Genomic DNA, 13,916 nt, shown 5'->3' on the forward strand with positions numbered 1-13,916 from the left:
ACTGAGCTGTTTTAACCACCCGCTGAAGGTCTTTTCTCTCCGCTGCGGTACAGCTGGAGTACCAGGCTGTGCACCCATAAGTTAGTACACTTTCGATGGTGCATCTGTAAAAGCTGATGAGCAGCTTCTGAGGAAGTCTGTTGCACTTCAGCGTCCTCAGGTGGAAGAGACACTTCTGGGCCTTCTTGCTCAGGTGTGAGGTGTTAAGGCTCCATGTGAGGTCTTCAGAGATGTGGACTCCTAGAAATTTGAAGCTGTAGACTCTGTCCATTTTCTCCCTGTCAATGCACAGCTCAGTATGAAGTGTGTTCTTGTTTTTCCTGAAATCTATGTTTATTTCTTTGGTTTTCTTTGTATTGAGGTTGAGGTCATTTTCCTTACACCAGGCAGACAGTGTCCAGACTTCCTCCCTGTACGCTGCCTCGTTGTTGTTGCTAATAAGACCCACAATGGTCGTGTCGTCTGCAAACTTGACCACTAGGTTTGAGTTGTGGGTGGAGGTGCAGTCACTAGTGAAGAGGGAGTAGAGAATTGGACTGAGAATGCAGCCCTGGGGGACACTGGTGCTGAGATGTGATGGCCCAGTGTGACATGCTGGGGCCTGTTGGTCAAAAAGTCCAGGATCCACAGACAGAGAGGGTTGTATGCTGAGTGTTTGCAGTTTGTTGACCAGTTTGTGAGGGCTGATGGAATTGAAGGCTGAGCTGAAGTCAATGAAAAGCATCCTCACATAGGTATTGGGATTTTCGAGGTGGGGCATGCCTTGATACGTGCCAACACCAGTCTCTCAAAGCATTTTGTGACTACCGGGGTGAGAGCGATGGGCCGGTAATCATTTAGGCTTGAGATTGTCTGGGTTTTAGGGATGGGGCTGATGGCGGTGGTTTTAAAACAGGTTGGGACTGTGACAAGCTGGAGTGACAGGTTAAAAATGTACATTGTAAAGTCAGTTTTGACATAAGCTCTAAGAATAGACCATTGATCATCCTTCTGACATTTGATAACAACAACGATTGATGAGAAGTTAATGAGAATGGTGAGAATTTACCATGATGATGGTTTGCAGAAATGTGATGAATTAGTGGTACGGACATTACAAACAGCCACAGCCGTGCGTAATGAAAACTGTTGTAATGTAAACTGTTTTGGCACTGTTGGAGAACCTTACCAATGTCATTCAGTTTGTGAAATTGACAGATCCAAAGTCCCGCCCCCCTTAGTTACCGTTGCTAGGTCGGACAAGCATACATATATTCTGGGAGTGAGGCAGTATACCTTCACAAAGTTGACGGCAAGGACTGCAGTATGTGATGGAAGGATATGTCCTTTTGCAAATCTCATTAACGTTACCTCAGAAATAAGGAGGAAGCAAACCTGGGTGATGCTGTTGATCTGACATTTAGCTCCTCTTGATGTGGTAAAATGTTTGCTATTTAGTTACCTAGAATTTTGCTAACAGTAGCTAACTTGAGAAATGATGATATACAATGTATTGTGTACGTGAAAGTTGTTCCAGCCCCCCAGCCACATCTTTTAACCATCTTTAAAATTTGTTTTTCTTTTTTACAGACAAGCGTAGCACATTGCATAGCTAGTATAACAGGAAAGGGTAAAGTTGACGGAGGTCCCACCGTTTGGATCAATAAGGAGAACTGGATACAGTGTTGGAGGTGACCACTGTTCATTCCAATATAAGTTGCTCTGTGGCACGTTAAGCCAAAAATTGAAAGTGAAATGAAATTACCCAGATGTTCCGCACTGTGGTGCCCATAGAGCAAAGGCACTACAGATTTATGGCGGCTGAGCATTGTCGAGTGTGGCTGAGTGGCTAACTTAAGGTTTAGTGCTCTGCTACCTTATATGGGGAAAAAAAGATTCATTGTGCAGCCCTTCTAGACTTCGGAAAAGTCATTGGACCAAAGTGATTAAATCTAGATGAAATTAGTTATTTGGCAGGGGTTGTGATGCTCAAAAGCATTTATCCAGTGATTTACAGATGTCTCTTTCACAATGTAAGTCCATAGGAACATTTTCTTTTTTTTTTTTGGCCCTATGGCATATCGTGACAGACCCAGGGACTGTAATTCCACTTTTGACCACTATGCCATGCTGCAAGCTTGCTCAAGCATTATTTGAGCGCTGAGTGAAGAGGGGCGGGAATTAGGAAGGGCTAATTACACTTTCTTTAGCATATTTCTCATTGACAGGTTTTATAAGTGTTGTAGCGGGCACAAGTATCGATATGAAAACCAATGTTTCAGGGTGTTTCTACATCCATTCCTTGTGGGAACTGTGGGAGCCTCTTGCACATGCGCCCAGCTCCACAGTGTTGGAGATTTATAAAACAGAACCATAGTGTACGTGCAGCTGTATAAATCTGATCAAAAGAAAGTGTATACACATTTCTGTCTTTGTACGTACACACAAGTTAAATCCAAAATCTCTACAAAGTTTTATGCATCTGGCCCCGGATCTGTATTTATCACAAAGACACAAGTTCTGTTTCAATCATCCCATCTCACTCTTGGAAAGAAGGGTAATAAGCACATTTACCAAAATATCAGCCTCTACTTATTTTTGCTGCTAAGGATATTTGTGCAAATTGGATTTAACAAATTTCTTAGAGCATCACTGCATGTAAGTTATTTATTTAAGGGAATTTCCTAAGGACATAGATTAAGCTGATTTTATGCAACCATTTTTTCTGATCAGGAATATCCTAAATAAATATAAGGAAATGATTTCTCATGATTTTATGGCATTTGTCTTATGATGCTCTGTTCGCTGTTTCAGATGCTTTTTAGAACACTTAAATATTTAGACCTTTGGGGATTGTTCGGGAGATAGATAGTCACATTTAAAATACTTGCCAAACATACTGCTATTCATATTGTTTTTATCAAGCCTGTTTTTAATATATCTGAGGACCAGAATTATGAAAACGAAATTAATATGCCACAATCAAAGATGCTCTGAAGAACAACTCAAAGGGAATAAATGAAAACATGTCTCTGACACAATGTCTGCTGAATCTGTCTGGGTGGCTCACACCTGCAGTGATGTTCACAGCACGAACTGAACTCCACCTCTTCATATGTCAGTTACATGCTCCAGCTTCAGCATTCATAAGAGTCTTACAGTCTGTATCTGCAGCTTTAGGCTTCTGCGGGGCTCAAGAGGTGTGAGGAGAGGAGCCTCAGGGTAAAGCCCTCCAGCTGTCACTCAATCACAGCATCTGTCAATGAAGCTGTCGATACAGACTGAGCCTGTATGTCCAAACACTAAAGCCTGGATCGATGCGTCAATGCACTTCCCATAAAGCTCGGTGATTTATCAAGCTGCTGACAGCTCAAACAATAAAGCTGCCAAATAGATATGTAGGTTCACGCCCACCCAGATGCAGCATCACAGCACGCAGGCCCGCCGAACACACACACACACACACGCAGAGGCAGTGATGAGGCTGTGTCTCCGTGCAGGTAACTCTATCAGTTGGATGGGGAGCCCCGACTCCCTGCCTGCAGACATCACCCCCCCTCCTGCTCCCAGGCCCTCCCCGCTGGTTCAGGAGGATGAGCTGCTGAGCAACAACCACCTGCCTGAACACAACAACATCGTGAGTACACTTCAGCTCATCACGCTCATCGCCTTCCCATTTTAAATTACCTTTCAGACTTTTATCCCAAGGCTTTTTCTATTATCTTTGGTTTGAGCTCATCTTGTTGCTGTCACAGTATGTTCTTTATTTATTGTATTTGTTTTATCTCCATTGCTTTGGCTTTTTTTTAATCACTTATATTATTTCTACCATTACTATTAACTTTTGGTTTGTGACAACACAAGGTGAATTTTGTGTTTACAGATATTCTCCTTCATATTTGCCAAATCTTTTAAATTTCAAATTGTATTGGTTCAGTTTGATACAAATAATCTACCACATCTACTCTATCTCACCATTTCACCTTAGATATGTGGGAACATTTAGAAAACCATTTTCCATACAATCTACAAAAAGACATCATGGCATGGGTTGAAATAAGCGCATTTGTTATGTAACCTAACATGCTGGAACGAAACATAACAGTACATTTGCAATGTCACGTAGCGTAACGTAATGTGACAAACGTACATAGACCAGTTACAATAACTCAGAGTCAACTTTTTGGGACACAAACAGTTTTTCCTGAGTGAAAGTCTTATGTTTGTTTGACCTAATCACCAATACTTGACTTTCTCACTCTTTATACTAATGTTACATCATCTGACTTCCTCCCTTACTACTGTCATAATTACTACGTAGTGCTGGGGACAACAGATGAAAAATTGCCTGCCTAGGTTATTCTGGCATATTTTCAGAAATGTTATTAAAATGCACTGTTCCTGTCAAATAAATAAAATGAAGTAAAGGCTACTAACAGGTGCTGCTTAACAATAGACATGGCCATTTAATGGACTGGTAATGGCCCTCTGAACCTACTATTCAACCTTTGTCTTTGCGGCTGATAATCACTGATAACGCCCATTAAATCAAGTTATAGCATTTGAAGTGGGTCCTTAATAGCCTTTATGAGTTCTCTACAACCTCTACTTTAGCTTAGAATTTGGTGAAAGTTAGAACGCTATTGGAGGCACATCAGACTTTTACAAATTTTGAGTTTCAAAACTTAAAAATCAATCAAATCATAAAGCATTACCACCTTGAGATTATCTTTGAAAAAGAGGGAGCTACAACTACTAATTATTTTTCAATTAATCATTGAATCAAGGTGTCTGCAGCCATGTTAGCAGCAGAGTCTGCAAACAACAGTGGTGGTTTGAGTTAAAAGCTAATGTGAGCATGCTAATATGCCTATATTCAGCTTGTCATCTTAGCTGAACAGGCAAGAAAGCTAACATTTGCTAATTAGCTCTAAACACAAAGTACAGCTGTGGCTGATGGAATGTCAGGTATTTGGTCACGAACCAAAGTATATACCAAACTGAAATAATAAATTGATAGTGGCTCCAGATGAAACGTCACCATGATTGGATGAATCTAATGGTAAACCATGGCATAGTTGTGCATGGGTCAGTACTGTTGCCTCGCAGCAAGCATAAGGTCTGGGTTTGGCTCTTCCCTGAAGAGTTTGTATGTTCTCCAGTGATAGCATGTTTTTTTAGGACTTTGTATCGTAAAAAAAAAATGACAATACCAGTACCCATACCAGTACCCTTAGAGTGATACCGATACCAGTAGAGTACTTTATGCAATACTTTTTTTCCTACCTCATTTGCCAGCTATCACATGATAAAAAGCACTCTGTTGCATTACCGTGCACAACTTCACCAAACTACAGACTGAATGGGTTGTAGCTGCTGTGGTTGAGGGCCAATCACATGTTGCATTAAATCGAAGAACACTTGTGGTGATTGGCTCTAAGCAAAATCATACAAACTGTCTTTTTTTTTGAGATCTGTGTACACAAAGTGTTGAATGCAGGTATCATTCAGTCCATACCTTGAAGATATTAAGTGTCAGTATCCAGCCCAAGTGTTCTCCAGCTTCCTCCCACAGTCTAAAACATGCAGTGTAGGTTAATTGGTAACTCTAAATTGCCTGTAAGAGTGAATGTGAGTGTGAGTAGCTGTCTCTGTGATTGACTGGCAACATGTCCAGAGTGTATTCCATCTTTTGCCCTTAGCTGAGATCTGCTCCAGCTCCCCATGATCCTCTAAGGATATGCAGTTATAGATAATAGACGGATGGTAATCCATTAAATGGCGGCAGACCAATCAACTGACTGACTTGTCATTGCTAAAAGATGCCCATAACATTTTTTAGAGCCTAAAGAAATGTCTTGAAATGTTTTAACAGTCAGAAAGGGAATGCATTTAAAACATTTGTTGGAGTTGAAGGAAACACCATGCATTTTGGTGAGTAAATGAAAGTAACAGGAACATATCTTTTGTTTATTTAAACTCCACAGGGCACCTTTAAATGCTAAGAGGTGCAGTGTATTTCAATAGAAAATGGTCTACATGCAAAATTCAATATAATGATTGGTTAACTTTCATAATTTATTATGAAGACCTCTCCTGTGAAGTAGTAGCAGGAAGGGTCAAGAATATTAGTATGCACAAATAACAGATTAATATATTGAAGATGTGAAACACAGCTCTAGATGCTAGATACTCCTGTACCGTGCACTATTGCAGACATTTCTCACAAACCTAGTTCATAGGCAAATGAAAATTGAGAAAAATGAGAAATGTTCTGAGGGAAGGTGCAAATGACACGAGGGTGAAAGAGTGACATGTATTTATGCATTCAGTAATAGTTATGATTGATCAAATAGGCTATCATTACCAGTTGTCATCCTTACAAGAAGATCAAACCTCTCATCAGTAGAACACAATAGTACGTCAGCATTTGATTTGAAGATCAAAGCAGCAGCTGTGGGGTAGGAGTTATCAAAGCACTTCGGCAAGCCTTCAAAAGATTTTACAGAGTGTGTGTACGATCCAACAGGAGCAGTGTTTTTACGACTGCTCAGGTCCAGATGATGGGAGAGGCCTCAGGAATACAGCTTAAGTTATTCATTACTAAAAATAGATGTACGTTATTCACCTGTAAACCTGGGGAATGCTGGATATAGAAATATAAAAATGGTTTGCCATCTTTCAACAACAGCTGGGAGAAACTTGATTTCAAGCTGAGACCAAACAGCTTCTACCGGTCATCCAAACAAACTGTACTGATCTTTGCTCTAAACACATTTACTGTCAACCAGGGCCCAAATCCTTTAAACGTGGTCACATGTGAAGACCGGGTAATAGAGTGAGGACTCTAGTTTCATGGTGGTTAAATGTTGGTAAAGGCATTCCCATGGAAAAAGAATGAATAGAAAGTTTGCCTTGGTGATTTGACTAGTTCAGAAAAAAATGGCAATTGTTACACTTCCATGCTGGCGATAGCCATGTCCCTACATCCCTCCCATTCTCATGAACTCAGTATCTCAAAAATGCCTAGTGGGGTTTTCCTCAAATTTGGTGCAAATGTCCACTTGGACTCAACAATGAGATGATTAGATATTTGTGGTCAAAGGTCAAGGTCACTGTGACTTTGCATCCATTTCATTCTTGAGAATGCAATACTTCAAAAATGCCTTGAGGGAATATCTTTAAATTTGGCTCAAAAGTCCAGTAGCTTTGTAAACTAAGCTATTGTCAACATCTACAGTGGCTAGCTTTATTCACAAAGAGCCCCTCATCAAGAATGTTATCATTTAATGAATTTAGTGGTCAAAGGTCAAGGTCACTGGGACCTCACAATGCCTATTTTTGGCCATAACTTAAGAACTGATATGCACAGTTCAAACAAATGTGTAATAGGATAAAATAATGAAGTGATGAGATTTTAAATCCAAAAGGTCAAAGGACAACTTCACCATGATCATAGTGTTCTGCAAAAATACTTTTCTATCCATTAATTAACAGCATAACTCAGGGACAGAAGGGGAGACATTTGGTAGGATACTGAATTTAAGACACTAATCTTAGGTGTCCACTTTAAAACTGTGCTGACTGTATAGATCTTATGTGATGGGGGAAAATGTTTGTCAAGCAAGAACATTTTGCCACAAAATTCACTTTTACTTTTTGTTAGATTGTGTATCTACATATATTATGTCTGGATAGACATGGAGGTAAACTGGAACTTGACAGGTTGGCAGAGGCATACAATATAACTGTGAAACTGTAATTTTAGTTTTGGTGCCACTATAAAAATGCTGAATAAGCCATTAGCTGTTCCTGTTCGCAATGTTTACCATGTATGTATGAAGAACTATCACTGGATTACTTTAATACTGAAGAAAACTCAAAAACGTGATGATTCTTAGTCAAGTTCTGAAGCCACTTTTTCTTTGATTTCTATGTGGATTTCTGGACGTTTATACTGGATGAACATCAGAAATAATGATACTCCGGTGAAGTCTAAGTCCCACTGAATGATATCAATATGTGTTTCATGTCTGTGTTCACATTTCACTGAGTTGTGAAGAGAAGAAGTGCAATTTTTTACTCTAATTTATCAATTCATTTATCTTTGCTGCTGCTTTACCTTTCTGACTTCCCGCGGTGGAGACTTCAGTTTTCCACTCTTGTCTTTGTCTTGCTAAATGTCCACATCTATTACAGATCACATCCTCTTATTTTCCCCATGGTTAAAATGCTGTCTGGACAATGAGTTGAATTACTGAATGGTAAATATTTCATTCCTCACCTCCCCTGTCATGGTGCTGGGAATGAATCTGCAGTCATGCCTCACAGTTTGAAAACCTCTGGACGTTGCTTTTTCACAGCTAAATGACATTTTCAGGTAGAGCCACTTCAGGTGTGAAAATGTTCCAGTCTCAAACAAGACCCTTCAATTCACAATCTGCATTCATTTCCCTTTTATTTGGTGCTTAGCAGGTGGATGGTGAAGAGATCAGAGTCGGACCTCAACCACAAGCAAACAAATGTTCAAATTGTCCTCCCCCAACCAATTAGGTTCACACAGGCTATGGCACACAGACAAGTCTTGGCCCTGAAGTGCTTTGATTTCAGTCCTCTTGGATCATGTCTGAGTCTGCCAGCTCAGTAATGTGCAGACAGCAGCAGACACCCAGACATGCTGAAATTTGCTGTGAACACATATGTTTTAAGAGCACCACAGCTCCTGGCCGCCCTTGTCTAACACTGGCCATTAAATGTGGTCCAATCCAATCGCGGTCCTGGCTACTGTAACCTTGGCCAGACCACAATCTGCCGTGGCTGTGGCTCCCTGGCTCCCAGCATGCCTCGCTGCCAGAGATAATCTGGGCCGCCAGACAAGAGGGGATTCCAACTCTCTCTCTTCCTCAGTTGCCCTCCTCCACTCACTCTCTCGCTCTCCTTCTCTGTGGTCGTCTGTGTCTCTCTCCCGGTGAGCGGATTAGATGAGGTGTTGGTTGGAAGCAGTGCATCAGTCAGGCTTCATTAGTATGAATTTATTCATGCCCATATGTCTCCCCCCTTTCTTTTCCTCCCCCAAATCTCCCACTCCCCTCTGTCTTTCCTCCTTCTGTCCTTTTCTCAGTTCCTCCATCCTACCTTTTCCTCTTTTACTCATTCATTCTTTTCTTTCAGTTCTCAGTTCATTTGGTCTTGCATCCTCAAGCCTTCACTCACTGTGCCCCCTCCACCCCCTCCATCCTACCTGCTCCGCATCTTCTCATCCGTCCGTCACTCAGCTGCTTGTCTTGTCTTTCTGAGGAGCTTTGGCTTGTTTTCTAGAGTGATTTTTCCCAGAATTTGAAAGGTTTCACTTCAAAAAGCTGAGTATCTGCTCAGGCAGTGGGGAAAAATGTCACATTTAGAAACACAGATGAGTGCTCTTTGTTTTAAATGTTACATTTACACAATTAAATATGTAGAGAGGTGGGATTTTTTTTCTTAATGCCAGGAACCAATTAATTTTCCCATTTATTAATTTTTGTTTAAGTGACAGTGTGTTATCCAGACAATCACAGAACCAATGAAGTGACACAACACTTTTAAGCAGTCTTACAGTGTCCCGTCTTCTTGGGGACAATAGAAAATGTGTTTGAACAAACAGCGATCTTCCACAAGACACATTTGTTCTGAAAGGACTAGTCACTATTGATGCATCAGGGGACACACCTTGATTCTTCCTCGATTTTGCTACATTATAAACAACAAATCCATGTTGAAACTGGAAGGGGGAGAGCTGGTTAATGTTCAATGTTAGCAGCTGGTGGCAGCAACTAACAGTTAACTGAGGTTGCACCTCACACAAGTTACATTTTGATGCATTCAAGCTCTGTTCAGTAAAAATTAGTATTGTGCAGGGGGAAATTATAACATCATCATGATGTGTTTCAATGTAAATTGTACTTTTTGGCGAGAAACTTGAATAAATACAGCTGTTTTAAGAAAAAAAATTGTTGATGATTTCACGCAATATAAAAAAAGATATTGGAGAGGGAATCATGATAAATTATACTGAGTAAAAATGTTATGGAGGCACTTATTTTAAAGATGTTTATCATGTGAAAGGTCATATTAAAGATTGTTTTCATAAATGTGTATGATTGAGTTTATGCATATAGTATAATGAAGGGCTGAATGAGTTTAACACTTGGGTTATTTTTTTATAATAAAGATTTAGATAAGATAAAGATGGTACAATTGGGGCATGAATAACAACAAAACATCTGTACTTGCCCAAAATTTCATATCAGTGCATCCTTACTGTTAATGTTTAATAATTTGAGATCTGAAATCAGTTCCAGTTCCATCTGAAGATGTGGTCTGGCTGTTCCAGTCATATTCCCATACTGCAATTCTGCATATTCTGCATACACTGTAAACCCTAATCTATCCAGGACACAAAATTGTAATGTAAAATCTTCACAAACTAGTCCATACCCATTGAGTGTACAGTTGCCCACGTACAGTTTCACATGGTGTGTGTTTGGGATACAGGTCATAGGAAATTGCAGATTAAATAGTCAACTGAACCCATTAAGAAGAGCAATGTATTCAGACAGAGTTTTTGTGAATTTGATAGTACGATTGCTTTATTGTAAGTACAGTAGTACCATTGCCAATAGTGGGATAGTTAGTGGGTTAAAACTGTACATGAGCAGTTGAGGTAGCATGTTGAAACGCAGATAGTTAAAGTGTTTTTATGTTGTATTGACTTAAAAGTGGGTCACACTGGTAGTTAGCCAAAAGACTAGGCTAGCCCTTGTTGCAGCAGCATACCATACCATGACGTAGTCATAGCAAAAATTTGAAAAAAAAAAAAAACAACAACATTGGACCACAGGGGGAGCCACAGCGATCGGTCGCATTTTAGCAGTTTTTAAGCATTTTTCTGTTGTTATAGCGCCACCCAGTTGCCAATTAAATTGCCAGTTAAATTTCTCCAGTCACCTTGAGGCGTCCTGTTCTACATATCTACCAAGTTTAGTAAAAATCAATATGGCGGTTAGGCCTAGATAAGAAATTAGCTCTCTAGTGCCCCCATTTTGTTTGATCGGGTCAGTAATGGAGGGGTCCCCTCAGATTATGTGTGGTCATATGCCTACAAAGTTGCGTGGTGATCAGTGAAACCCTTGAGATGTTATACACCTTTATGTGATGAGCCACGCCCTCCGTAATATTCATTGCCTTATAGAAGCTCAGTTTTAGTAAGTTTTCCAACTTTTGCCAAGAGGGAACTTTAGATATTGGTCCCCAGATTATGTTCACCGAGTTTCATGCAGATCGGTCAAACTTCCTAGGAAGAGATCGATTTTAAGTGTTTTTCAGAAAATTCAAAATATAACTGGAAGTTATGGGTTCTTGAGGCAAATTTGTTCCTCATGAGGAGAGGCATCTCTGTGCAAAGTTTCATGTCTCTACGACATACGGGGCATGAGATATGCCCATTCAAAGTTTGCGATTTCAGTCGGTTGCTATAGCGCCCCCTTTGGCCAGTAATATTGCTTCATTCGCATCCTCCCATGACCCTCTACCACTGTGCCAAATTTCACATGGATTGACCAAGTCAATGAGGAGAAAAACGTGGAACAGACACACCCAGACAGAGTTTTTGTCATTATATAGTAAGATGCCCTGGATTATTAAATGACTTGTTTGCCTAACAGAAAAACTCATCCCTTGTGAGCTTAACATAATTTTTTTCATGTTAAGACAAAAATGTTTGAGTTATTTGATTTAAGTTATAAAGTTATAAAAAAAATAAACAACACTAATCAATGTGCACTTAACATACTAGGGCATGTTGAGGAAAAAATGGGTGGAGTTTCCCAGCATGCCGGGAAACAATGTGTTTAAGGCCGTAAGCCGAAAAAAGCTGTACTTAACTCTGTTCTTAATCACTCACGTTACCCATTATGCAGTGATTAATGTTTATGTATTTCACAATGGTTCTAATGGGTTACAGTTAATGTTGTGGTAAAAGACATTTTGCACCATGAATTAAGTAGTATACACAGCCAGTGACCTCCTGCCTGTGTACTTATTAGAGTGTCTACCACAGAGTTGTGCTGAGGAGAAATAAAGAGCATTTCCTTGTTCAGAATTCATCTCTTTGCCTTATTCTCACAATCAAGAAACCCTGGCTTAGCACAACATATTTTTGTAGTTAAATGAAATTCAACAAAAATGTTGAAAAATTTGTACTCAAGATTTTTATGTTCATATCACATAGAATCAAATGCTCAAAAAAAACCCCATCATGTTACTGTATTATCTAAACCAAAAAGAAATTCCCCAAAAAATGTGAGCGAAGTGGGGATTACAGTGTACAATGAGATATCCAGGTACAGAAAAAATGTAAACGGGGCTGACAACAAAATGCTGTAACAAATATATTTATTTTTACTATAGCAACTGAACATGACAACTCCCTACATGCCGTTGCAACACTGTATATAATAAGTATATGTTCCCTGGACATTTGCTGGTCCAAAAAAGAACCCAATCTGTCTTCTTCACTCCAATTATCTTCAAAGAGATATTAACAATGTTCTTCGGGCTTTTTCTGTCCTCCCACCAATGCGTTATAAAAGCAGCAGATCAAAGGAAAGGTCATAAGACTCTAAGTACAAGATAGTGACTAAGAATAACTGCAGACTGGAGAACAGTTGAAAGAAGGTGCTCTTCATGCTGGTCAGGCTAATATTTTTAGCATCACATTTTAAATGAATGTTTAACACTGTACACAATACATACTGGAATCTATTTCACCACTAATGAACAAAATTATTTTCACATCACGAAAGTAAGGAGAGCCTACCCATAATCCATTTCTACCCTGAAGGAGAGCAAGACAACTGCCGTGTTTACAGCTTCTGCAACTGTCAGACTCGATGATGAAAAGTTACAAATGAGTCAGAAAAATCGGAATGCCATGAAACGAGCAGGTATCAGAGGCAGTATTTCAATGAAATGATAGAGTGCCGTATTATTATCAGTAGAAGAACAATCTGCACACAATAACCTAGCGCGGGCCTTGGGCTCCTCCAGATGTTGGTGCATATCATTGAAGCAGAACAGCTTGGCGTCAACACCCATAACTCTGCAGTAAATCATATTCATCAACAGCTTTAAAGTTTTAAATAAAGACTCAACTTCAAAGTGCTCATGGACAGACATGACACATTTGACATCATGTTTAATAGAAAAGCAACAATGTAATGTCAACCGTGATTCTAAGAAAATGTATGATTACACACTTACATGTTTTAAAAACTATGATTTCTAAGATTTCTACTGGTAGTTCTTTGTTCAAGCAGGTATTGATCAGTGATCTGTATTCTATGTGTGTTGGTGTGCGTCTGCAAGCGAAATGTCTGCCAACAATGTCAATATCAGTATCATCTGGTTTGCAACATTGCATTACAAATTCAGGTCTTCAGTTTCAGAATAAGTTGTCTCAGACCTCACCCTGTTTCCAGACAGATCATTGATTCAGTGATGTTTGGAAAATTCAAGCCTATAATTAAAATGAGTTCTTTCTAATATCTGCACATGGCAGCTACACAACAAACTCAAGGAAAAAAAACATTGTTTGTAACTGCCCTTTAGAAGGATACAAGAAGCATTTTCTAATCGGCCTTGAAAACTGTTTCAAATCACTGCTGAAAAATTTATCTGTTTTCTGTTGTGACAGTGCTATGGTTAAGATTTGGTTAGGTCTGACACAAAATCAACTTCATAGTTTGGATCCCACAGTCTAAAACAACGTCACCTTACTTCCTTCTCTGCTCCCATCATAATCACCACGGCGCAAGAGGATGCTGTCACTTGAATGTAAACAGGTGTCATTTTGTCATTTTGCTGAACTGTCTGATGTTGTGCTATTTGCGAGGTCAGTCTTC

At 39.6% G+C, this 13,916-nt stretch overlaps 1 protein-coding gene across 1 annotated transcript in view; it reads left to right on the plus strand.

The window, feature by feature from the left end:
* The window catches only part of gfra3 (GDNF family receptor alpha 3), a 107,380-nt gene that overhangs the window by 73,244 nt on the left and 20,220 nt on the right, over nt 1-13,916 (plus strand). The window contains exon 7 of the mRNA XM_033632747.2: nt 3,480-3,616. Coding sequence (XP_033488638.1) covers nt 3,480-3,616 — 137 coding nt within the window. The remainder of the gene's footprint in view (nt 1-3,479; nt 3,617-13,916) is intronic.

The sequence above is a fragment of the Epinephelus lanceolatus genome, chromosome 7 (genome assembly GCF_041903045.1).
Source record: "Epinephelus lanceolatus isolate andai-2023 chromosome 7, ASM4190304v1, whole genome shotgun sequence".
Classification (NCBI taxonomy): Eukaryota; Metazoa; Chordata; class Actinopteri; order Perciformes; family Serranidae; genus Epinephelus; species Epinephelus lanceolatus.